Source organism: Poecilia latipinna, unplaced genomic scaffold, assembly GCF_001443285.1.
Source record: "Poecilia latipinna isolate Pla-1442-1.1 unplaced genomic scaffold, P_latipinna-1.0 Scaffold4, whole genome shotgun sequence".
NCBI classification, from domain to species: Eukaryota; Metazoa; Chordata; class Actinopteri; order Cyprinodontiformes; family Poeciliidae; genus Poecilia; species Poecilia latipinna.
The window spans coordinates 44,789-70,655 of record NW_015112620.1 but is presented as its reverse complement, the minus strand read 5'-3'; the positions used below and the strand labels follow the sequence as shown (position 1 = coordinate 70,655).

At 38.3% G+C, this 25,867-nt stretch overlaps 1 protein-coding gene across 3 annotated transcripts in view; it reads right to left on the bottom strand.

The window, feature by feature from the left end:
- Window positions 1–25,867, bottom strand: part of mast1a (microtubule associated serine/threonine kinase 1a) — a 68,303-nt gene that overhangs the window by 9,808 nt on the left and 32,628 nt on the right. For all 3 annotated transcript variants that reach the window (XM_015051183.1, XM_015051268.1, XM_015051356.1), the window contains exons 3-15: window positions 21,300–21,388; window positions 18,926–19,001; window positions 18,382–18,454; window positions 14,916–15,076; window positions 13,455–13,530; window positions 11,235–11,444; window positions 11,051–11,152; window positions 9,127–9,259; window positions 7,513–7,580; window positions 7,260–7,336; window positions 4,603–4,811; window positions 3,717–3,855; window positions 3,241–3,373 (exon numbers count right to left, since the gene is read on the bottom strand). In XM_015051183.1, the coding sequence (XP_014906669.1) occupies window positions 3,241–3,373; window positions 3,717–3,855; window positions 4,603–4,811; window positions 7,260–7,336; window positions 7,513–7,580; window positions 9,127–9,259; window positions 11,051–11,152; window positions 11,235–11,444; window positions 13,455–13,530; window positions 14,916–15,076; window positions 18,382–18,454; window positions 18,926–19,001; window positions 21,300–21,388 (1,546 nt within the window). The remainder of the gene's footprint in view (window positions 1–3,240; window positions 3,374–3,716; window positions 3,856–4,602; window positions 4,812–7,259; window positions 7,337–7,512; window positions 7,581–9,126; window positions 9,260–11,050; window positions 11,153–11,234; window positions 11,445–13,454; window positions 13,531–14,915; window positions 15,077–18,381; window positions 18,455–18,925; window positions 19,002–21,299; window positions 21,389–25,867) is intronic.

The window sequence follows — 25,867 nt, the reverse complement described above, 5'->3', positions numbered from 1 at the left end:
GAGAAGTTGATGCATCAGTCAATAAGCAAATGTTACTTTAAACTGAATTAAACTCCATCTGACTCACTCTGAAAGTAATTTATCCAATAAACACATTTTTTTTTTGTGTAGGAGGGTTTGGTGGATCCAGTGCTGATTTTGAAATTAGGCTCTATAGTGTGAGAAAAAAAAACAAAACTTAACACCTAACAGATTTCTTCTTTTGCTTTTCGGTCACAATTAAATGTTTCAGATTATCAAACAAATGTGAATATCAGACGAAGAGAACCTGAGTCAACACAAGAAGAAGTTTCTAAGTCATGATTTATTTTATTAAGAGACAAAAGTGGGCCCAGTGGGAAATCATAGAGTTTGTTAAAGCGCGATTTCAGCTGTGACTCCTGTCCTAACAATATTTTTGGGTGTTATTTTGGCAAGACAAGGAATCCCTTAAAAAAATTATAATATCAGCTAAATGATCTAAAAAAGCAACACATCATATCCCAAAGCCAAGGCAATACAACAAAAGATGGGACACATATTTTTTTGACAAACATAAAGCATAAAGAAAAAATATTTAAGGAGGCAAACATGGTTTTATGTATTTTTTTTGGAATAGACATAAACCTTAATGTCAAAAGAACTCAGATGTTCTCTCTTTTTGAAACTTGTTAAAATACCTTTATTCCCATGCCATTAAGATCAATAAAACCTTTGAAATGTTTTCTTCGTCAAGGGGAGTCAAACAGATAAAAATGAATCACTGCATTTCAAAAGAGATGTTCCACTGTCAGGAGTGCGAATTATTATTCTGAAACATGAATAATAGTTCGGCATCTAACCCAGGGACACCTCGTTACACAAATGGCAGGAAAAAAAAACATCTCTAGTGGTCTACAATTTTAGCTGAAGCTGGAAAAAATAATGCAACATTCAAAACAGACACTGGAGGGAAAAATAACAAAAATAAATAAATAAAAATCCTAATTGATATCTAGAAAGTTTGGAGCTTACTTACAAATAAAAATGTTTTCCTGTTGTTTTCCTTTTTCTTTTTTTTTATGTAAACGGGATTTTAATCAATTCCAGCAGCTTTTAATAAAGATGCATCTCTGTTCTGCAGACAAAAGCAGAATCTGGCCATGGGAGATAACTAATGTTACCTCTGGGAACAGCAGTTTCTTATTTTTTTCCACCAAAAATACTTGTATTATCCATGTAAACTTAGCATGAAAACTAAGGAAATTTGTGTTTAGTTTATTGTTTCTTTTTTGTACCAATACTTCTGGGCAATAACATATCGTTGGAAAGTCTGTTTGTTTCCCTTTAAATGGTGCCACATTAGTAAGGAGAATGCACTGGTGCGTTTAGCAACTGAGCTGAGTGTGTGGGTTGTTCACAGGAAAAGCTTGGCAAAACCACTCTGCCAATGCCAAATAGCTCATTCTGCTATTGACTCTTGTGGGTTGTTGTTTATTGGATTTGATAATTGAAGTCTGAATAAACAAGACATACTAGCGATTTAACAATTTACTCATTTAGTAAACTGAGGCGTCAGCGTGTGGAAAAACCATACATGACCACAACAGTGGCTGACTAGCCGGAAAAGACTCGTCTACTGAAATATATTGAGGAGTTTTTTTGTTTTTTTTTTTGGGACCTGATGACAATGTTGTGAAAATAAGGACACTTTATTGGATTAAAATGGTGCCATGGTGTCCTCTGACATTCAGCGAGTCACTTGTGATGTGTTTAAATGTTCATGGTTGCACTCTGAAGCCATACTTAGCATACGCTATTCATCAATGTGCAATTTTAGACTATCTGTTGCCGAGTAATAAATGCATGCTCTTGTGTGAGGGTGTAAGTGCTTCTACTTGTGCCCACCGTCTTATAAAGACAAGCATTGCTGCCGACTGAATGAGGCATTTCCCTTCAATAAGGGACTCCATTAAAAACTTAAAAAGCAAATTAGTGGTCTGTGCTAGCCACAAATATGAGATGATTACTGGCAGACTAACAGGCGCCTGTAGAATCCATGCAGCCTGAATGACTGATTACAGTTTAATTTACAGACTAAATAAATTTGATTGCAAAATTGATTTGTGACGGAACTGGAGAGCATAAATGATTCAGTATCGGCAACTCGACAGGAGGCATTGTGTAGCAGGTTTTAAGAGCTTACTGCTTTTAGGAAGATGACTTGGCAAGTTTCCATGAATGACTGGAAGGGATAAAATATGTTTTAAATTGCTAAGCAACATCTGGACATCTCATCTTTTGCACAATCTGAAGGATGCAGGCAAAAAAAAAAACCAAAAAAAAAAACACAGTAAACATGAGACAGACAACATACCGAGCTTCACATAGATAACTTTATATAGTTTTTTTTTAAAGGTACAAACACAAAAACGCACAAAATACCAAAAATAATTTGAAGGTGCAGTGCATTAATGCTAGTTTAGTATAGCAGAAGCAACAAAACACATACCTTAAAAAAATATTTCAGTTCCAATGACAAAGATTATATTACATACAAACAATAAAAGTTTGGATTCCTTTAAACTGGGTTTGTCCTGCAAAACCTTCCCAAAGCAGACAGAGTGACTGTTCGCACAAGTGTAATTTCAGATACTACTTATAAAAACCACTGAAGTATTGAAATACTAATTTGTGACAATGACCCATTAACTCCCGTCAGTTTAATTCAACACAATTTCTAGTATGGCTTGGATGTGGTGTTTGTTTTACGTCGACATGCTGAGTGTTTGAAGAAATTACAACATAATAGAGCAAGTGTCACTTTTTGGGAATAATGTGCTTGTGGCACCAGATGTCCTCATTATTTTCCACCACATTCATCCACATTCAGGTCTTGCTGTGTGCTCATTGTTTTGTCTTCACTGTTGGCAGAAATGTTGCAGTTGTATTGTACATAGTAATTAATCATACTTTGTTCTTATCTACAAAGAACCCTTTGATTTGCAAAAAAAAAAATAAATAAATAAAAACATTGCCATAGTTTTAAAAATGGTGTTCAGTATGAAGGATTTTTCTACGGATCGGCATCAAGTTTGAAATTTGAGTATTTTGACAACTTTATAAGGAATACACATTATCTTCATAGATAGGACAGGGCTTGACGTTCCTCATATTTAGGCTCATGTGAAACACATGTAGAAAAAATATGTTGAAAGATAGGAAACGGTGTGAGAGAAGCTTTTAAATAAATGTTCAAATAAGGGGTTTTTCTGATTGTACCTGTTTGTCAAGGAATTCCCGAGCGTCTTTCTCGATGTGTCCTTCATACAGGTTGGTGGTGAGGCTCATTAGACCCATCTTTGACAAACCAAAGTCTGTCAGCTTTATGTGACCCATGGAAGTGATCAATAAACTGCAAGGAAACAGGAGAAAGGCATTAACGCTGTTGAGAAATGGAAAATAAACTTTCTTGATGTGCCATTAATTTTATAAATGTAAATGTTTGGATATTGCCCTGTTCACTGCTTCAACTTTTCTTTTGGGTTTTAGCTACTGCTTTTCCCTAAGTAACAAAAAAAATTAAAGGGTTGTCTTTAAAATTATCAGTCACAATGGCCACCTATATGTAAACATCGACATTAAACTTTAATTCACTTCTCAGCCAGCTATTAAAAGCCGGTGGATAACCTTTAAAACACGAAGGACATGAAAACACAAATTTAAAGAAAGTCATTACTTTAGTATGAAGAACTCACTTGTCAGGTTTCAGGTCTCTGTGAACAATACCATAATTATGCAGATACTCCAAGGCCAAAACGGTTTCAGCAAAGTACATCCTCGCTAGCTCTACAGGCAGAGCGCCGATGTTCTTCAGCAAAGTGGCACAGTCACCTCCTGAGAAAAAACAAGCAGCTTTTTTAAACCACAGTGACTTTTATCATTTTGTTACAGAAAAACAGTTTAGGCTCAATCCACAAATCCAAAAGACTGAATCTATATGGCATTTTTAATGATAACAATAAGCATTTTATTTGTTAGAGCCTTACAAGACAGCTAAGACCATTTACAAGAAAAAAAATACACAAGAAAAAGAAACGACAAACAAAAGACAGAAAAAAACAAGACACTGACAAGAGATCACAATGAAAAGGCCAACCTGATTAGATGTGTTTTGAGTTATGATTTAAAATTACAGGGAGTATATTGAGAATATCTGCAGATAGAGAGTTGCAGAGTTCCCATGGTGCTGAGAGAGTCAGAGGAAACAGTGGGGTGGATAGAAGAGGAAGAGCAAAGGGAGCGTGAAAGAGCAGTGATGCGCAGGAGATCGGACAGATAAAGAGGGGAGATGTTATGGACGGCTTTGAAGGTGTTCAGCGGTATTTTAAATTGGATTCTGAACATGACCAGAAGCCAGTGAAGATGCTGCAAAACTGGGGTGATGTGAGAAAATGAGGGGGCTTTAGTAATGATACAGGCAGCCGATTCTGGACCGTTTGAAGTTTTCCGGAGTGATTTGTGAGGGAGATCAAGGATTCGGTCCAGTTGACGACATTTGGCTTTAATTAATGAGAGCTCAGAAGTTCAGAAGTAAACCACAAAAACTGTGTATCTGACATAAACCAGCTCTGATCCAGTTACCTTCCACGTACTCCATGACCATGCAGAGATGGCGGCGCGTTTCGAAGGAACAGAACATGGACACAACGAAGGGGTTCTCTGCGAAGGTGAGGATGTCCCTCTCCACAAATGCTTGCTGGATCTGGTTCCTTAGTATCAGATTCTGCTTGTTGATCTTCTTCATGGCAAATCGCTGACGTGTCTCCCTGTGCCGCACCAGGTAGACGGCACTGCAAAGAGGAGCGGAGAACAAGGGAAGAGGAGCAAGACAGAAAATAGTTTTTAATCTTAGAATATACAACACAAGCAACTTTCCTGTGTGCATATTGTCATGATACTGGGGTGTTTTGCTTTTGTTTTGGGTTTTTAATAATTTGCTTGTTTATTTTTGTGCTTTAGGTTTTCCCTTATTCAACAACAGTAATGAACACAGTAACATGTTCATTACTGAGTTTCATAGTTTATACTTTTGTTCTGTTCTTTGTGCATTTAAATTTATTTCTCTTAGATTACCGACAGGTCTTTCCATTTTGGTTTATAGGTCCTTTGAGTCTTAGTTCAACTCACTTTATATTAATTAGTCTTCCTCCTCTGTTTCCCTGCAGTTTTGCTTGTTAATCAGTCACTTTCTATCCCTGCCTCAGTATTTAAGCTCCTGGTCTTTCATTGCTCGTTTCTCGATTCTTTTGTTCATTACGCTCTTTGACCTGCTGTCTCTGCTCTTTTTTTTCTCTGCAATTTCTTGTTTTTTTTATTAAAGTTTTCTGTCTTACCAGCTATACTACGTCTCTGCACTTGGATCCCTACCTCAACCATGACACATATGTTTCCTGTCTACTGCAGGCTTTGCAGAGACAGCGCTGTTCTTGCTCCCTGAGCCACCTGAGGCAGCTTTTATCATGCAGCAGCTTGTGCAGGTCAAGATAAAAATGACACTATATGTTATTCATTAGTTTAAATCCCTACGGGCATATTATTTCCTGAATCCATTTAAAATTATGTAACATACTTTCAAATAAATGAAAAAGCCATTCCCTGAACAGATGCCTGACATGAACCCAATAAAATGTGTCCAATCTAAATCCCATGGGTTTTGACTTCCTGCTCTTTTAAATATTGATAGAGCAAAGGAGGGCAAGATTTAAAAAAAATTGCCATGCCAAAAATGTTTCGTCTCACATATCACTCAGACACTGACAGACATAACTGAATTAAAAATATGCAAATCCACAGACTTAGTGGTACTTTAGGTTTAATAAAGACACTATTATTTCTACCTGTAGAATATCATAGCTCCACACAATTAGGAGCAGAAAGAACTGGGATACCGAAAAACCTTTTATCTTAGGAGTTTCTGTTTTTAGTTTGGGAAATATTGGCTTGTGACATTTCAGCTGTTAAAATATATTAAATATTTAGCAATCTAAAAGTAGTTATCTTCATTTTGGCTAAACAGAATGTGAAGTATAACAAACTCAGCAGGGCTGAGAAGCATAGATCATCTGGATTTTTGTTACCCAACTATAAAGTGTTCTATTATCGATGATTGACCAAAATATTTGTCATTTTAATATTTAAAATGTGGAACTGATTTGTATATATTTTTTGTCTTTTTTCTAAAATCCTATTTTAAATAGATTTTTACAAAAATGCTCTAATGATAATATTCCCAATTATGTTTAGCTTTAGATGGGAACTAAAAAGTGAATACACTCGTACTGAATCCTCTAGTTTCTGCTGTAGTAAAGCGATAAATCATTTTCAACATTAACAGTGATATCTTGCATTATTCAACAGTTAAGCTGAAAAAGAAAAAATAAATAAACTTAGAGAAGTTTAATGAAAAAGAAACACTGCAATAAGCCGGTTGCATATATGTGTGCATTAGATTGTTACTTTGTTAAAACACTTTTTTGATTCAATTTCAACATTCAGCCTTAAGTAAAATCAAATCCTTTAAAAAGTTCATCTGTAGGTTTTTCCTAACATTTGCCGATATGTAAAAGTCACAGTTTGTACAGAAGTTACAAATAAATGGATACCATTTTATGAAGGCAGCAGAAGGGCACAAAAAAAATCACTGCATAATGTATGTCAGAGGAGGAAAGATGAGCTAGAAAAAGGTCAGCAAAGACTGCCAAGAGACAAACACTGAAATAGTTGCATGAGTTCCCAACTACCGCTGGTTGTGTTCTCCTAAAATCTTCCCCGAACAATGTGTTATAATCTTCCAATAAATCAAGCTACATCTTTTTTTTTCTCCATAATTTCAAAACATATATTATGTTTAAAAACAACAACTTCACCTAAGCAAAACTTTACCCACCCATTCATATCACCAAATGACTGACTTCAATAGAAAAATGTTAAACACAAAACTAAACTAAATCCGACAGGAAATGCTTGGAGTCACCTGAAGTAGCCTTATGGCAGCTTTTTCATTAACATTTGTATGTCACCCTCCAACAGTTTAATTAATTTTCCTTCTAAAAAGTAAACAATATGCCACATTAGAGGTAGAAAAAAAGATTATTAATCTCGTCTTTATACCTTTAAAAACTGGCTTTTTAAAGCTTTTAAAAACTCTCCAGATTTTATCCCCTAAAGACTTTACATAGCTTAAGCAGATGTGACATCCTTTCTGTGCAGACTCAAAGAGGTACAAATCCTTTACTTACCCATAAGCTCCATTGCTTATCAGTTTGATGGTCTGAAAGTCTTCCTCACAGGGTGGCTTGATGGATTTGCCTTTTCCCTGGGAACATCCAACGACTTGAAATCACAACTCAAACAGTAACGTAAGCAATTTCTTTTGCAACAGCCGACTGTCCAAGTTTTTATGCTAGTCTGTAGGGACGTTCATGTGAAATGTGTGTGACTGCTGATGTGAAACAGGAGCGTTGGGTGGATGTTTGTTTGTGAGTTCCTCACCTCTGCTGAGTCATCCGTCTCTGGAGTGTGTGGACCCTCACTGTCATAGCTGTCAAGACTCACAATTTCTGTAGAGAAACAAGTTTGTTTCAAACAAAAGCGGTGTTATAATGATAAGAAGCCACATACATCCCACTGTTTTGGCAACCAAAATGTCCTCCTTTTAAGTGGTGCTATTTTCTTCAGCTCTCCTTCCTCCTTGTTTTATTCTCCCTCCTCATCGGCAGCGCTGCCAACTAACGGTTAACGTTCCTTCATTTTCTGTGTGTCAGCTGTCTAAATCCTCCGATTGTGCCACAGTTTTGACGTGGCAGAGAAATAATTGAATGAGAATTTAGTTTCCAAAGCCCCGACAACGCTTCGCTGTGGTTAATAAATTGATTGCAGATAAAAGTCGCAGAGGAGAAAATCATGTAATTAGTGAGTTTTCTGTTTCAGACTGAAAGACTTGTCATTCGTCGCTAAGAAACCAAGAGAAGAAACAATGGTGTGAAAGTAAGAACATGCAAGCGGCTATGTGGGTGTGCATGCATGCTTGTGCGTGACAATGTAGGTGCTAAGGGCTGTGCAGGATAAGACATCAAGTGGCACATTGTTAACAGAGATTAATTAAAATAAAGTGTCTCACCCAGTCAGAAATAAAAGCATGTGGTTATTTCTTAGTGAGTTATTCTGTCACATTAAACCATTAAAGCTCCTAAAGGGCTACAAAAGGAGCAGTTCACCAGAAATGGACAGGGCTCAAATGTGGCGAGGGCTCAAACTAACTCACCAGAAATGTAAGAGAGAGCAAAGTTTACACACTATTACCCAGAAAATGTTACTGTTAAAACAGACAGTCCTATTCAAAACATAATTATGCAATCTCATTCCGAATTTTCTTTTTCAATACAACCATTAAATTGAGTAAATTTATTTAGTGGTGAAAAAATATAATTTTAGGTAATAACTGTTTTTATCAGTTATTTCCCCTAACAACCTCTTCAAATGAAATGAAGCATTTTGTTAATGCATATTTTGCTTTTTAAGTTCATCAGAGTTGAAACATCAGGAGATTTCAAATGAATGATCTGGAGACTGGACTGTCAGCAGATCTTTCAGCAAAATACTGATGCAAAACTTTTTTCCAATACACAAAATTAAACTATTTAAAACGATCATCTCAGTTCCCAGATATAAACCATGAAGAAATCTGGCTATCAAACATTCAGCATGATACAGAATGGAGCTGCTCCCTGCAGAAATCACTAAAACAGATAATCTGCCTTTATCTCACCCCAAATGTACCACGTTTCTTATTGTGGTCTGTACACTCACTGATAACAAGTGAGCTTTTCACCCTCTGGTGCTTTTTACTGCGAGTTGAGCTTCATGGTGCATTTCCTTCACCTTTCCAACAATTTTAAGTGTTTATGGTGAATTATTTGCTCATCTCAAGGATAAAGCTGAGCACCTAAAAGAGTGGCATTGATCCTTGGATTTAACTTCAGGAAATAAATTGAAACTATTAAAGCCTGTCTCCAAACTGAAAAAAAATAATAATAAAAAATAAAAATTCTGTGTGCATTGCTTCAGGCAGAACATTGTACGAAAAGTATTTGTTCTTTCTTTTACCTTCTAAAGGATCTCGGGTCAGTCCCAGTTGACTGATGATATATCTGGGGATGTCAGCTTTCATTAGTTGCCCCTCTTTGGCGTGATCCTCTGCAGCCTCCAGCAGATGGTAAAACTCTTCTGGATTGAACTCCTGTCATTGGATGGATAAATGTTGAAGAGAAATCAATATAAACAGTAAATACACAGATGTATTCATGACAGAAAGACAGAAACTAGTTGAGCATTTATTTGAAGAACCAACCCTAAGAGCAAGAACCCTAACCCATATTTTTAGGTTTTACAGAGTTTACAGTTGTTTACATTCATCTTTAAGTATAAGAAACTAAAGCTATAAATGCGATGAAGACATTTCTAGAAGAGGTTTAAAATATTGTGGAAGTGCCAGTAACAGTAAGAACTGAAAGAACGAAAACGTACACAAGGAGGAAGGATGGAAGAACATCATACAAGTCATATTTTTGCTCATTTAAAAGAATGCACTAGAGTTGTGGAAACATAACCGTTCTACTACATGAGAAAACACAATCAGCAATTAGCACTCCTGTACACTTTAAATTGCTCCCTTTTTCTTGTCAAAATCCTCCCTTTTTCAACTGGAACGCCTTTTTTGTGGGACTCAGTTTCATTCTTGTTGCACGGAAAACATTTTGATTGGAAAGCCGACGGCAGGTTGGATCATTTCCGTCCACACTTTCTCATCTTTGCTCCTCCAGTCCAGAGGAGAAGGAATTAACCTGGTTTTCTGATCACTTCCTCTGCTGGGGGATAATATTCCGGCAGCTAGCAGCGTACTCACTGTGTGACATTTTCAACAAATCAGAGTTTGTAACTGACCTGAATGCTAAATGAACTCCACAGCCAGGGACAACATTTTATCAGTGCAAGTATTCTCCTTTCCAACCTCGGAGCCATGAGGATCTGAAGTCCCCGCCACATCCTGACTGACCCTATCGACCTCTCCTGACGGTTGCCCTGACAACGGAAAGATGAGCCGGAGGGTTTAGGAGCCAGGCCCCTTTGCTGATGAACAGTGGAGGCCATCAATCAGCGAGCAGATATGCATGCAGGTGTGGTTAGACCTTATATGTGCACAACAACTGGTGTTATTCCTAGATAATTTCAGGCGAAATATGCATCAGCATGCCAAGGACATGGCTCCATCTAACAGGGCAGATTTGATTCTGAGAGGACAGCCAGGTACAGGAGGAAGGAATATTCCAATTTCCATATATCTTCACAGTTTGCAGATAAGTAAAAAAAAAAAAAATCCTGGAGGATTAAGTATATATACTGCGGCAGCGGAGCGTTTGTGATACACCGAATGACACAGTTTTAACAAGACCCTGACCTCTACCGCATAGTACAACACATTTATATGTTCCCAACATATCATACGATGAAAATACTGCTATTTAATGAAAAGCGACAAATAAACACTGGAATCTAGTTCAAAATGCAACGACACATGCAAAATGAGTATCACAACTGAAGAATTGCTACAGATAACATGTGACGATGTTCAGCTAATGAACTGTTTAGTGCTTTTACCCAGGAAAAAGCTTATTAGGCCTGTTATAATTTACGTAATTCTAATAAGAAACTGATATGCAGAGTGAGCGTAAAGATGCTTTGTCAGGAAATCTAAACCGGCGGTTTTACCAAGGGTTGAAATTTCTTGCAGATGTAAGAAACTATTTCAAACTAAACAGTTTCTCCACTGTTTGCTTGAGGGGTTTATTGCAAGGGAATAAAAGAGCAGCACTTTCAGCAGATAACAGGAAGCATTGATTATTACTAATGATTTTTATTTTTTCATCTTAACATTAACAAATCCCTGTAAATTCGTAACACTTTTTTTTTTTTTCTTACCAACTAATCAAACTGATTAAAAGGAACATATATATGGTCAGAGGGAACTTGCCAAACACTCCAGCAGCCTGGCAGGACGAGATATGATGATGAAGAGCTTTTTGACAAGCTCAGTGACAAAGGTGAGCTCTGAACTCTCTGAGCGCTCATACGCCTGGCAAAGAAAGACAGGGTGACGTTAGGTGAGGTACGAAGTCAACAATTATCTCCATCTTCATGATTCACACGTAACTCACATCGTGCAACAGCTTCTCCAGATTCTCCTGCAGCTCTCGGAAGTAAACGCTTGTAATCAGCCCCTCGTGTGATTTGGTCAGGCAGTCTCTGGACATCTCAGCGACCTGGTGGTGGATGAAACTGAGGACCCCGTCGGCCAGCGGCAGCACGTTCTCTGGAGAGTAGTTCTGGACGAACTCTGCCAACCTCTCCTCCATCTGAGCTGTGGCCTTCGTGGGGACATGTGTGATGAGTTAGACTACAAAGCGACAGAACCTTGACTGCACACTTCTGTAAATGATTTAGAAGTAGAAGATTCTTCTATTAAAGTATATTCCATGACAGTTGTTGCACGGCGTGCGTTTTAATGAGCAAATCCTCACAACTCTATGTGAAATACAGACGTTCAAGTCAAAATTCGAGAGACAAGTAAGAGTTAAAGTCAGGCAGGAAGTCATGTTTGTGCTGAAAAATATGAGTCTACAAGCAACTGAATAAGGATATCTAATGACATTTTTAGACAAATACACATTGTGACTTCATTTCCTTTCAGTAATTATGACACTGTTTAATATGTTTTATGTTTTTGTACAGATTCAGAGCAGAATATTTTCATTGCAGCTTCAGCATATGGTCAAACAATTAGTAAAAAGACTTTCTTTTTATCATGACCACATGAAACATAAATTATATTAATATTGGCTGTTCCTCTGCCAGTCTAGGTACTCTTGTGTTTGAAGAACAAACTGAAGTCATGTCCAAGTCTCTGATGGAAACAGAAACGAGGACGCATGTCTCGAGCTTGTCTGCTCCCTCAGCTGTGAAAGGCTTTTGAACAGCAACCAAAAGAGTTTGATTGACTGAGCATCTTAGGATCCCCTTTTCACAAAAGTCCTCAGAAAATATCAATACTTCTCTCTTTGTTCTTGCAGTGTGCTCTGCACTTCAGTGGAGGTCAGCTGAATGCAAGTATTCACAAGGGTTCTCTATAAATAAACAGTGAAGGTATGAGAACGTAAGCATTTGACTGAGCTTTAAAGGAGACACTAATGTGAGATCTAGTGGCATTTACAGGACAGATAATATTCCAAGATGAATTAGGACAGAATCTTGATTGGATTTGGAACTCAGTCTGAAGAACCCAAACCTGAATACTGTCAAATTTAAGGTGAGCAATTACCATTGAAAGCAGTGTTTAGTGCTCAAAGCTTTCAACACTGCATGTTTTAGACCTTCTATGCCTCAACATACCTGATTTACATAATTACCTGCAATATTTTCTACAGCTGACTAACTTAAGAAGCTTCTGGGATGAGAAACAAAGACGTGTGAAGGACTTTAATCTTAAGCTCACTATGTAAACATGCATTGCATTATTCTGTCTCATCCAGCTGCAATAAAAATGGCAACAATGTTTAAACCAAGGATTCAGAAACTGCTTCTCATTTTTCCCATCGTTCCCTAGATGCTTCTACAATGTATGTCATTAGGAATATCACATTTATTTAAAAGTCTGAAGTAAATATATTTAAATGTATACATAAACTGAGCTCTTTTTATGCTTCCTGTTGGAGGCAGGATTTTACTGATTGTCTTTTCTTTTTGGTCAACGTTGTAACAAATAATCACTTTACTGTGAGCTTTATAAAATAATCACTTGCACACTTTCTGCTGTTTGATAATGATGATAGAGAACTCACTGCAGTGGCGGCTTGTTGCTGAATGTTGTAAATGACTCATGTGGGCAACATAAACAGCAGCAGCTGTGTGCAGTAGCACTGGAAATACATCAGCACAGCCTGTGAGACGTTATTCTGCTTTTCATCTTGAGGTCAAATTAGCTCATTCTCAACTAAAGTCAAGCTTATAATGTAAACAAATTAACCGATCATTTAACACCTGAAATGGATAAAAGGTGTTTTATACTGAGTTGTCTGTTATTCTGCATTTTATCTACTATTCTACTGTAACCCCACAACTTTCTACTGAATGAGTTGTGACTGTATGGCATCCCTAAGACAAAAAAAAAATCTTAAATGTGTTTTCTTGAAAGATTTTTAAGATGGAATCTGTTGTTTCTTGCTAAAATAATTGGTATCTGCGTTCTTGAAAGGCATTATTCCTGTTAAAAAAAAAAGAAGAGATGTTTTATCTGCAGGTAAGACTTGACCATTGCGCTGTGTGTTAAATGAATGCATGTGTGTGTGTGTGTGTTTGGGTAAGGTTTGTGTGAGCCTGACCTTGGGGAAGCGTTCCTTGTAGACATGGTTCATCATCACAATTTCATTGTCATAGCAGGATGGAGAGCGCCCTGGGCTGAGGAGACAAACACAGACAGCAGGAGAGTAATATACACATACAGTGGTGTGAAAAAGTGTTTACCCCCTTCCTTATTTTCTTCTCTTTTTTTTGCATGTTTGTCACACTTAAAGTCTTCTAGAACATCAAACACATTTAAATATTAGTCAAAGTAAACACAAAATGCAGTTTTTAAATTAAGACGTTTATTATTAAGGAAGAAAACAAATCCTCAAAAACAACTTAGCAGTGACTTAGCACACCTGAGTTCAGTGTCTCTCGCCACAGATGAGCCTGATTACTGCCACACCGGTTCTCAACAAAGACATTTAAATACGACCTGGATGACGAAGTGAAGTACACCAAAAGATCCACAAAAGCAACACATCAGGAAGAAATCCAAAGAAATTAACACCTATCTGTGACAAAACAGCATAAAAACATGAAATCAGGAATATTCATTCACACCACTGAATATTCTGGAGCAGCTCTTACTGAGGGAATCAGGCAAAAATACAGCAAAACAGAAGAAGTTAACAGATGCTATCTTCTAATTTATACTTAAAGAGAGATTTCTTTTTGTTTTTTGTTCTACTTCATTTTATGAATGTTGTTTTGGTCCATTATGCTAATAAAGTCATCAGAAATTCAGTGCACTCCGCTTCTGTAATGTTTTTTATTACAATCCCCATTAACCGCCAGAAACAGATTTAATACAAAATCATCACACAGCAGTGAGAAGCAGGGGAACACTGTAGTTTAATACTACTAGATTTCTATATACACAAACTGACCAACCAGCCGGTTGAAAACTCAAAATTCAATCTGATCAGAAAATGCACCACACCTATCTCTAACCAAAACACCCTTTGGTGTGGAAGTTAATGGTGAAGGGAGAAGACTAATTTTAATATCAATAGAAGTTAAACAAAAGACCAAATAAGAAGAAGCAAACTACTGTCTACACATTGATTGATATGAACACAAATATTGCTCTAAGAAGAACCCTACCCTTTATAAAATAGACTTCTGTACCCCTGTTAGATTAATCAGCATTTTAAATGTAGACTTGTTTTCTTGGTTTTCATCTGTTCTACCTCCACCACTTGGCATAAGATCTTTCCATTAGGATGTAAGCAAGCAAGCACTTGAAAACGCTTTTCTATCTTCTTCCACCTTTGTTTGTAAGAAATAACATCATTATATTTCAGTACTTGGCAGCTGCAAGTTTCTGAAGTCTGCATGTTCATAATCTGTTAAGTAAGATTATCTGCCTTTCATTGGGACGTAGGTTGTCCATGGAAACTAACTGAGATGCGAGTCTAGAGAACCAGAGGCCTTCCATCTAGAACCGGCAACAACTCCAGTCTCGATATGTTTCCTTTGCCCTGCAGCTCTCGTACCTGAGGCTTCTGGAGCGAGGTCGCACGTGTGGCGAACGCCGCCCCCCGTCATCGTCTGTGATGCTCTCTGTGCTGCCAAAGTGCTTGGACAGGAAGTGCAACTCATCCATGGTTGGTTGAAAGGGCAGCTGGTGCAGACGCTCCTGAGAGGAACTGGACGACTGGAGAGGGATCAGACACAGAAAGAAGAAAGGAAAAAAAAAAGAGAGGGGTTAAAGTGACCTGCTCTTTCTCTGACTTATTTTTTTAAAAGGCTTTGTAGGAAAAACATCAAAAGTTTAAAAATAGATACCCAGAGATAACAAAGACCACATCAAAAAGAAAAGAAAAGGGAAGAAAAGAAAAGAAGAAAGCACAGCATGATGTGTGTGGGTAGAGAATTGATTGAAAGAAGCGACTAAGTAGAAAAAAGCAACTACGAGAGGTGGAGAAAATACAGCACTGAAAGGGTTTGTGTAGAAGCATAGCCAACTTCAGTAGCCAAGAAAACATCAGAAAGACCTCAGCCCCTCAAAAATGTAACTTAAAGTAGAAGTTGACTTGCTGCTTTAAGTGTTTGATAGCACTGGGAGGTGAAGGTAACGCTGTTTGGGCTCAAACAAAAGACTTTTTTTCTGCACAGGAGTGGAAAATGGCCTGGATCAATGTGAGGCTTAATGAACACATCTCCCATCAGGCTAGCGTTGGTCACAAGCATTTCTGCTACAAAAATCCAGTTGATGCTCAGTTCAGAGAAGAGCTGACAGGACTACATTAATTAGGACGTTCTTGGACACATAGATAATTTCATAGAAAATTAATTTAATATAACGATCAATATAGAAAAGATATGTTTAGTATCGATCTCGTATTTCAAAGAGTTTCTGTGAGCATTTCTATTCAGTCAATCTACAATGACTTTCTACACGAGGAGCACAGTTGGATCACCTAGCAGTCAATTTCTAGACTTTGTAGCATTTCGATGAGGTTTTATTGATTTTGGATACATGCAGATTCACACTGACACAATTTAAAGCAGTAAAATGAGGGGAAAAAAAATCACGATGGCATGAAGCAACTTTCTGCAGGAAAATCTTTGGATTTGGAGTTAATATAGATGCCTCTATGTCACCGCACCCAGCTAAGAACTGATTTACCACGAAACGATTTCCGTTTCAACAGCCCTGCAGGATGGCAGCTGCTGCAGCCCAACAGGACAGCGCACTCTGCTTCACTGGAGTAATCCAAGGAATTGCAAAAGTATTCACACCCCAACGAGATTTTACACCGCAGTTAAATCTAAGAAGTTTGTGGCACAACTTCACTGACCCCCAAGGTGGCAGAATCATGCTGTTTAGATACTTTTCTTCAGCAGAAACAGGAAAGACGGACAGAGCTGAATAAAAGTCAATAATAAAACTTGTTAGAAGCTGCAAAGTATTTGCAACTAGTGGGAAGATTCATTTTGTACCAGACAGTAACTCCAAGCACATCTTTATCCAAGCACTGATTTGTGTTTGTGTGCCACACGAAGTCACAATAAAATACATAAAGGTTCTTTTTGTGATGTCAAAGAACATGGAAAAGCTCAACCAGATGCTTTTGCAAGGGACTGTTTATAGTTGAAAATGCTCAAGGTCAAAAACAAGCAAATATCTGCAAGATGTACTGGACTCCAGCTCAGAGCCAATTCAGATCAATAGATCTGCCTGCGCCTGACTCTAGATCATCCTGGGAAAACCTCTGACTGTTCACTGATCAATCAAAGCTTTACAAAACTAAATACATATACTACCAATTACTGCAGCCTAACAGTCCTTAGAGATTGCGATGACAATTGTGATTTGGAATGTTGCATAGATTTACAGCAGCCCTTCTTTTATATATACATAATGTTTTCAAAGCAAAACTCCCTTTTAAATACAAGAGTTCTCCTCTCGTCGTTTCTGGTTAGTATGCAAGTGTCCCACTGTAGCTAATCAAGCGAGTAATGGCCCATGTCAGAACCAGCAGAGCAGTAATGACGGGGTGGAAAGGCTGGAGAGGTGTTTTGGAGGTACAAAGAATTTGGAGAGACAGAGCAGATATCTTCAGCTTCAACAAAAAGAGTCAGTGGAGTGAATTACCTTGTTGTTGCAGTGCAGAAATTAGGAGGAATAAGCAGAAAGGATGAAGAGGAGGTGATTTTCTCCAGGATATAAATAAACGCACTGCGAGTGTACTGTGAGTTGACACATCCACCTGAGCTTCCCTCGCATTACAGTCCATTTCCTAAATGGACAATTAAAAAAAAGAAAAAAAAAAAAGAAATGTGCCTTGGCAGTGTTCGTCTCTCACAGAAGCCTCTTATCTTTCGAACATCTTGAATTCAGACTGAGCCGAACGCTGTTTTAGTCTCCCTGTTTGCCTGAAATCATATTTCATCTCTAACTCCCTCTCTTTCATTTTGTCTCAGTTGGCTCCTTTTATCATCTTTCGCTGCCTCTCTGGAGATTTAGAGATGAAAAGAGAAACCACTTGCAAACACAACGATTGGTTACATTTCCTTTCAATTACCTCTGCTGCACTTCTTTTTTTCCCCTGAAACGCTAAGATATGAGTTGCAGCTAAGCCAGGTCGATCATATCTTAGCAACTGATTAGATATTTTTAGCTCTGCTTTACATGCGTTGCATGTTCTTGCGAGTCAAAAGCTTTGAGAAGAAAATCACCTAAGACTCACTGAAGAGAACACAAAGTCAAAGAACGCTCGAGCGAACATGTTTGTGTATCCACGGCATTCAGCTGCAACTGCGGCATGTAATCATTTTAAAGCAAAACAACGAAACCATGTATCTTCAGAACATGGATTCATCCATAGAGATCATGCTTATATCTTTAAAATATATGCAAATTCATTCTTTGAATAGAACAAATATATGTATGAGAATGATGCAAAACTTTTTACTCAGAAATAAGAGAGCTCCTAAAATAAGGATTTTTGGAGTTAGGTAGAAAGATTAGTGTGGAAGAAACCCAGATCTCTCGCGCTTTCATGTCAGTTTTCTTCCCGAGCTTCTCTGGTACACATGGAGATGAAAGCATGCGATCCCAGTGAGTTTTCATTTTCACACTGTGCAGAGGGAAGAGAAATCCTGCGCTGCTTTTTGATAGACAAGTTTCCTGTTACAAAGGCACACTTAGTCAGAAGGATCTCGATTTGAGAGGGGATAAAGTGAGGTTTCTGCTGCAACAATAAGACAACAAACTCAAGGGAAGTAAAAGCTGCTTTTGCTTTTACTGAATGCTTTTTGTCAGACAACTTGGCTACACCTTATAGACAGGAAAATGTGAACACAGGAGAGTCTGAACCTCAGGTCAAAACGAGTTTGCTTTACTTTTTTGCATCACAAAGTCAAAAAGTGGACATAAATAGTTTAACGGATTAGAAAATTGTCTTTCTTGTAAGATAAATGAAAAAAACTGTATTAACTTCTTGTTGAGCCTACCGTTGAGCTGGGTGTATTGGTGCCATATCCTGAGGAAGGCAGAGATGCCAAAGACCATCTACGCCCATCAGCCCTGACAAAAGACAGAAAAACCAGAGTGAGAAAAGAGGATTCTTGTTAGACACCAAGAGGGGGGATGAGTTCTTTTGTAACCTTATGTTTCTATTTTATTTTCACGGCAAAACACAACTGGCGGTTAAACAAGAGCAAATCCGCCACCTTCACTTCCTCCCAATCCAATTACACGTAGGATTCTTTGGTTCTTCTCCTTCGAGGCTTTCTCCAATCATCACAGAGTCTGACGCCTCCTCTGAGTGAGTAATGAGGGGCACAGTCCTGGCTCGTCGCCCGATTCAAACTGTGTCAGCCTGCTGTCAAGACATTGTCACACAGGCGTAGAGGGAGCAGGCCAGGACAAAGACGTATAGATCTGTGATAGACGTCGTGTGTGCAAAAGTGATCCAAAGAACAATTCAACTGCAATGCCTTGTTGTGTTTTTGTAAAGCACAGGTGTAGCTACAGATGATAAAAGGCAAAGCCAACCTTCGAGATGAGGCAAACGAGAAGTGGGCAGGTCCGCTTGGTGAGAAGTTGCGAGGGCTGTCCAGTGGACTGCTTCCTGATGAAACGCCGGTGGAGAGAACAGAGGAACACAGGTCAGTTGGCAGGATAAAGCAGGACATTACACTTTTTTGTCTTTGAGACAACTATGATCTAGCTTGCACTTTTTAAACACCTACAGGAAATGTTTCTGCGTTTCATCTGCTAAGGTAAAGTGATGGTGAAGCAGGGAAGCAGTTGTAGGGAAATACGAATGCAATACTAAACAAAGTTGTCAAAGATATACACACACTGTGTTTTTTTTTTGGGGGGGGGGTTTTGCTTTTAACTGTTGTGGTTCAGAGTCTTTTTCTCCAAGTCCAAGTCAAGTCTCACGTCTCTAATGACGGAAAAAGACATTTTCCTATCTAATCATCAAAATCTAGGTCACTTCTAATCCTGAGTCACAGTAGGTTAGGAATCCAAACCTGTACTGTTTGTCCTTAGACCTGAATTATTACAAAAACATTCAATAAAAGACTCAATGTTAATTATTAATCATCTTTAAATCTTAGCATTTATTAAGAGCAACATTTTAATCCTTTGGCATTTTATTTAACATTGTATCACAATAACACATGTTGGAGATTGAATACTGTGTAGGACTAAGACAGATTCAAACTTCAACATCAGATAAAATGTAAGATTATGTGAGCAGAAAATAATAGCTAATTCTTCACTTTGCGGAGAGCTTCTCAACGAAACATCTACAAAAAACTATGGAGTAAAAAGAAATTGCTGCTTCTCTGTAAGGCTTTCTGTTATAAATAAAACCACGTTTCTTTATACTCCTTTCCGTTTCTCTTTGTCTTTGTCTACTGCGTCACTCTTTCACCATCCAGTAGACAACTATTTAGCAGATCTGACAGTAAGACCCCAAAAATCCCAGAATGCAATGCAAGGTGATGTCTGTGCTCTAACTCTATAAGCAATTAGAATTTTGATTCGAGTAGCAAAGAAGGTCAGGGGATTTTCAATTACTTAACAAAAATTATAAAAATATTTAAAGAAAAATGTTTCTCTCTACATAATATATAATAAATTGATTCTAGGAATACAAAATAATTGAATTCTAGGAATACAAAATAATTGAATTCTGAGCTGTACGTTAGAGATTAGTTCAGATGGTGAAAGAATGACCTGTGCTTTAGATCTAAGACAATAAGGGGAGATCTTGACTACTTTGAAAAATTGGTCTCAAAGCCAGGCTCTGTAACAGCATGGGTTCGTATCGGTTGCCCCTGGCAAAGCTAATTTCCACTTCTATGATGGCAGCCTTAATGCCAGCAAGTACAGCAGAAGTTTTAGAGCAACATATGCTGCCTTCAAGACGACATCTTTTCCACAGAAGTCCATGCATTTTTCAACAAGAATTTGCATAACCGCTTCCTGCATGCATATCAAAGACATGGAGAAGTTACTACAGGTGCTGGAATGTTCTATCTAAGATAAGGCACCCAGTAGAAAAACTGTGAAGACTTTTGGAGTGCATGACACCACTCTTGCAATGTAAATACAGAAACAATTGGACCAGTTTAGATATAAAATGATGAGGAGTTTTTCCTGAAACTGCAAAGATCTTTAAAGTGTAAACATACAGATTGTTTTGTACGTCCAATTTTATCTATACTTTCTAAAATTGCAGGAGGAAAATTCTCACCAAACATTTTATAATAAAAATTACAGCAATTTAAATATTTGTCTTTTTTATTTTTTGAAGTTGTTAATAAATTACTTCAATACATTTTATTTAAATAATACAAATAATTAGGTATATTGGCTTAATATTTGGTGAATATATTCTGCACACAGGTTGAAAATTACACATGTAGGCTCAAATATAGATCTGTATAACATACTCTGACTAATATATGGACACATTTTCTAAGAAAGCTACACTGAAATTACATCCTTTGTGTTGCCATAATTTTTCTGGCATAATTTTGTCTATATATTTAAACACTCTTTGTGCTTTAAATTAGTTAAATTCCTATCACAGACTCATACTTTAAAGATATTCAAACACACAAAAATATAAATGAACATAATTTTACAAAATGAATATAACGAGTGTGGACAAAACTAAGCACATAAAAAATCTAATTCTTCTTAATGTATATTAGCCAGATGGTGAAAACAATCCTTATTATATCTGGAAAATGAACAAGTATTAGGAAAAATCCATGCACTGTTAGATGAATGGAGGGACATTCCAGGTAAGAATGTGCTGAGGGGGTTTTTTCCCCTGTATATGTCGACATTTAGAATACATGAGATTACCTTTCTATATTGGCAGGCAGGTATACGTCTTACTGACCTATGTGTCCGGGTAATGGAGAGTGCGGCCTCGGCAGGGTGGGGGAAGTACTGGTCAGGATGAGGCTCTTCCGGTTACTGGTTCTGCAACTGGAAACAGAAGAAAGAGCCAGTAAGTATTTGTCTTTCCTCCATAAATCAGCTGCTGAGAAGTTGCTCCACCGATAACCCTGAGACATTCAGATCAATACCATCTGCTCTTGGATATGTCCTTATTGGTTGTTCTGATAGGATGTTTAGTAAAAGCCTACTATATGTAGGTGTAAACATATTGAAGCACATCTTTGTGTCTGCATTTCACATCTGCTTATTCTGTAAGGAGCGACAAAGCAAGAAAACATTTCACTTCCTTAAGGTTCACCCCCTTGACAGCTGCTGCCAAGGAATTTAATGGAAGGAGTGGTGAAGGAAAGAGAGGGAGGGGGGGGGGAAATACGGGAGTTCACCGTAATGAAAAACTGAAATTAATGAAGCACTAAGGCTTCACATGTTGGTGCAGCAAGGCTCGATGTGCCATCGGAGAGTCTGACAAGGGGGCACACACAGAAACACGGGAGTTATTGTTTCACACAACAGCTCATAAAGTGGGAAGTGAATGATACAGGTGTTATTGTCATGTACTGACTGGGATTTTTGCTTACTACTCTTTGTGGCTGTGTGTGCTTCAGCAATATCAGATGTTGCAAAGCAGAACCGCTGAAAAGAAAGAAGAAGAAAGAGAAAACAAGTTGGCTTCTCATTGCATCAGCCACCAAACCTTCTCGCATCTGCATAGGAAGTACTGTAAATAGCAGAACACAAAGAGAAGTCTGAACAAATAGCCACAGAGAACAAGGCGATTATTTAATGCACTTTAAATAATGCGAGAAGCCTGGATCTATCGTCTTGCATCGCTCCAAAACCCTGCCTGCCTGCCTTATCTCTCTCCCTTCTGATGTCACTCTCCAGCTATTTTCTCTGGCATTCTGAGACATCAAGCCAGTAGAAGGATTTTCCTGGTGGCAGTCTGCCTATGTGGGCGCCAGCTGACGGAGAGCTTGTACTCAGCCTTGCAGAACAGAAGAGGAATACATTGAAATATTTAAGGGAAATGCATTAGGCTTTGAACAGAGAGGGCTGCAGGAGACTTAACAGCATCCCTCACTCTAGATTTACTTGTCTTTTCAGTAAGAAAAGACAAGTAAGCAATGGGGAAGAGGGGAAAACAAAAGATCCAGTGAAGAGACACCAACTGCACATGCTTATCTCATTTGTGTCGACCATTGATGTTCTGCTCCTACACCTGCCTGAAATCACCAGCTTATTTATTTCGTCTCCAGTGCTGATAATCCACCTGCTCATCCTTATTCAGAAGCTGAGTCACTTAAGCAAACAAGCACACTGCACCAGCTTGACACCAGATCATATTCCCGGCTTTTGATTCATGATTCATCATGTATTACAGCTGAACCAGGCTTCCTGATATTTACCACCAGTTTATTTTTTAAATACATTTTAAGGTTAATCATCAACCTGCATCTTACCCAGATGGCACATCAATCTGAGGCTTGTCACTGTAAACTCTCAGTAAATCAATTTTAATTGCCATAAATAATCCAAACTTCTTCCGATGGCTGGTCGCTCTTTCTGTTCTCAGCTTGTTCTTTCACAGAGCGCCACATCCAGCTTTGCTCTCATCCTGTTCAGAGCTCGTCGAATGATAAATAATTGAAACGTGTGAAGTCAAGAACATTGTTCCTCTGTAAGTCCCGAGTAAAGAGCTTAGAACTGACGAGACTATTAAAGACAGAAACACAATGAAGGCTCCTGAGGGCAAAGCCATCTAATCTTCCCATAAAGAGAAAAGTCCTTTTGCTCTACAACATTGTTATCTTAAATGAGTTCTGGAAAAGGGCATCTTGCCCAAAGCATTTGTACTGTAACAAAGGCTAAACAGAAGGGCTGCTCTTTATTCTTGCTGCCAGTAAAGGTCAAACTACAACTTAATTTTGATTTGTTTAAAGAGAAGCATGTATGAGGAGAAAACATGTTTGGTCATATAGTTCTTGTGTAGGCCAGAGTCTGTTTACAAAAAAATCTAACTGATTTTGTTTCTTTCAGTAAAAATGTACGCAGAACACATCTTAGAAAGAGAGCTTCACAAATTGTCTCAAAATTCATGAACATACTGAACATAAAACAAAAGTGACACAGTGGTTTAGGTGAATCTGAACCTGGAGTCTTTAGAGAAGATATGTAAGAGAAAAGCGTTTATCCGTCATCAGCAGTAGTAGTCTGTAGAGATTACAGTGGCTGTAGGTGTCTGTCGGCAGATTAAACTAAACTGAATGCTAAACTTGAATGAGAACGAGATGAGTAAGTGCTATTGGAGGTGTTTGAGTAAGTGTGTTCCTGTGTGTTTGTGTCTATACGGCTATAAATCACTCTCTCACAGACCTGTCCACAGCAGACTGCTCATCCTCTTTCAATCTGGCTAAGATGGCACGTGTGCTTGTGTCTGAGTGGGAAGTTAGAAAGTGGTACACTGCCGTCATTAAACCATAAATCTAAACGTGCGTCTCTGTGTCACACACAAAAACAGCCTCCGAGATACCATTAAGTCAATCACTTATGCATTATTCATTTTAAATTGAAAAAAATAACTGAAGCTTTAATAAAAAATAAAAAAAACAGCGACCCTCCACTAATAGAAATGTATAACCCTAATTGGGTTCATTCAGCACGACTCTCCTCCATCTAGAGCTGATGAACCAAAAAAAAAAAAAAAGAAGAAAGATGAAAAGCAGCCAGAAGGGAAAACGCGTAAGGAGGAATGTACGGCGTTGCCATAGTAACACATGCAGAGTCACACTTATAAAAAGCAAACGGTGACAAATGCAACTGTTTTCACCAAAGCTAACAGTGAGAAGCAGACGAGTCAAACAAACAAAGTAATGAAGGAGGGCATGAGGCTGAGTGAGCCCCGATCGACAGCCTGCAAAGCCAAACGGAATGACGTCACCCTGCAGTGAAAGCCTACACTGGTTTTTGTGAATGCCAGATTTCTAATCCATCATAATCCACTGCCTAATCCATAACGTAGACTCGATCTGTGATGCTGTCGTTCAGGAGGAGGGTGATTCACTCGGTCTGGAAGTGTCGAGTGTGTCGCATGGGGGGTCTGTTGATACAAGTAAACGTGTCAGTCTATCACAAGGTGCAAAGCAAGTAAGCAATTTTCTGTGTGTTTTTGCAGGAATCAGAAGGTTTGTGCATCTAGGTTTTCTCATCAAAACATTACCAGAATCCTTGACAGGGCAAAGAGACACAAGACATGGAGTGGGTAGCAGCACAACACATTTATAGTGTATACATACAGAGAGCATCACTACAGTATTTTCACCCCTTGAATTTTGAACAGATAACAGTCCAACTGTTTGAATCAGACTGTATTCAAAAAAACTGATTTTTAACTTTCACCTGTTTGCATCTTATGGTGTTCAACAGCATGGCCACACAAAGTCATCAAAGACAATCCTACCCAGATGCCTCTGAAACTTGTACAATAACTTCCAAGTACAGAAATCTTCAGCATTTATTTACAGGCAACACGGCTTAGTAAAACTGTCAGACTGACACACACGTGACCTCTGCCTGTGTGTCACTAATGACAGACTGTAGTGCCACTGGTTGCTCCAGTCGGCATGCTGCGAGATGCTCTGAGGTTAAAACCGCAGTAATGACTCAAGCAGAAGCTTTGACGAGCAATTATCCCCCCGCAGGCCTACGACTGGCAATTGGGCCATCAACGTCTCTGTAAACTTACAATCCTGTTTTTTGGGAGTTGGAACCCCCCCCCCAAAAAAAAGCTTGTGCTAAAATAATTAAATTCACATTTCTTCAGTATTTTCTCCAGGGAACTGGCATTGGCTGTCACCACTGTGGTTCACAGTTCTCCGGTTGAGATAGTAGAGGGATTAAGTATTTAGGTACCATCTCTGATAACAAGGTTCTCCTCTAACACTGAGGGAATCCTGAAGAAGTGTCACCGGAGGATGCATCGTCTTAGATAGCTAAACTCACCAAGATCTTGCCGACATTCTACTACTCATTCATCAAAAGTGTTTTATCTTTCTCGATTTTCATCAACAGGGTAGGACCTGTGAAGACGTGTTCTGCAATCATTGGTCTTCCAGCTCGCCATTTCAGCTTTGTACATGAGCAGTAAGTAGGCTAGCTCTCTGGCTCGTCGCACTTCTAATGATCCTGCCCACGGTTTTAGAACGGACAAATATAGCTAATGTGGTGCTTTTGTATTGGCTGTGACCTAAACTCTATTGAAATTGCATGCTGTATGCTTAAAATCTGCTAAGAAGCAAAACAGCATCTTCAGCCAGAATTAATTTGGAACCTTATTAATCAATATGACAGGAGTGGAGCTTTTCTGCAACTTGCTAAGAGACATTTCACATATTAAGTGTATGTATATATTTGAGCTTGAATCTCTATAGACTGAAAATCCACAAAAAAGTCTAACTTATGTGTCCAGCTCTTGACCTCTTACTGACGTCGAAGTTATTGATGTTATTT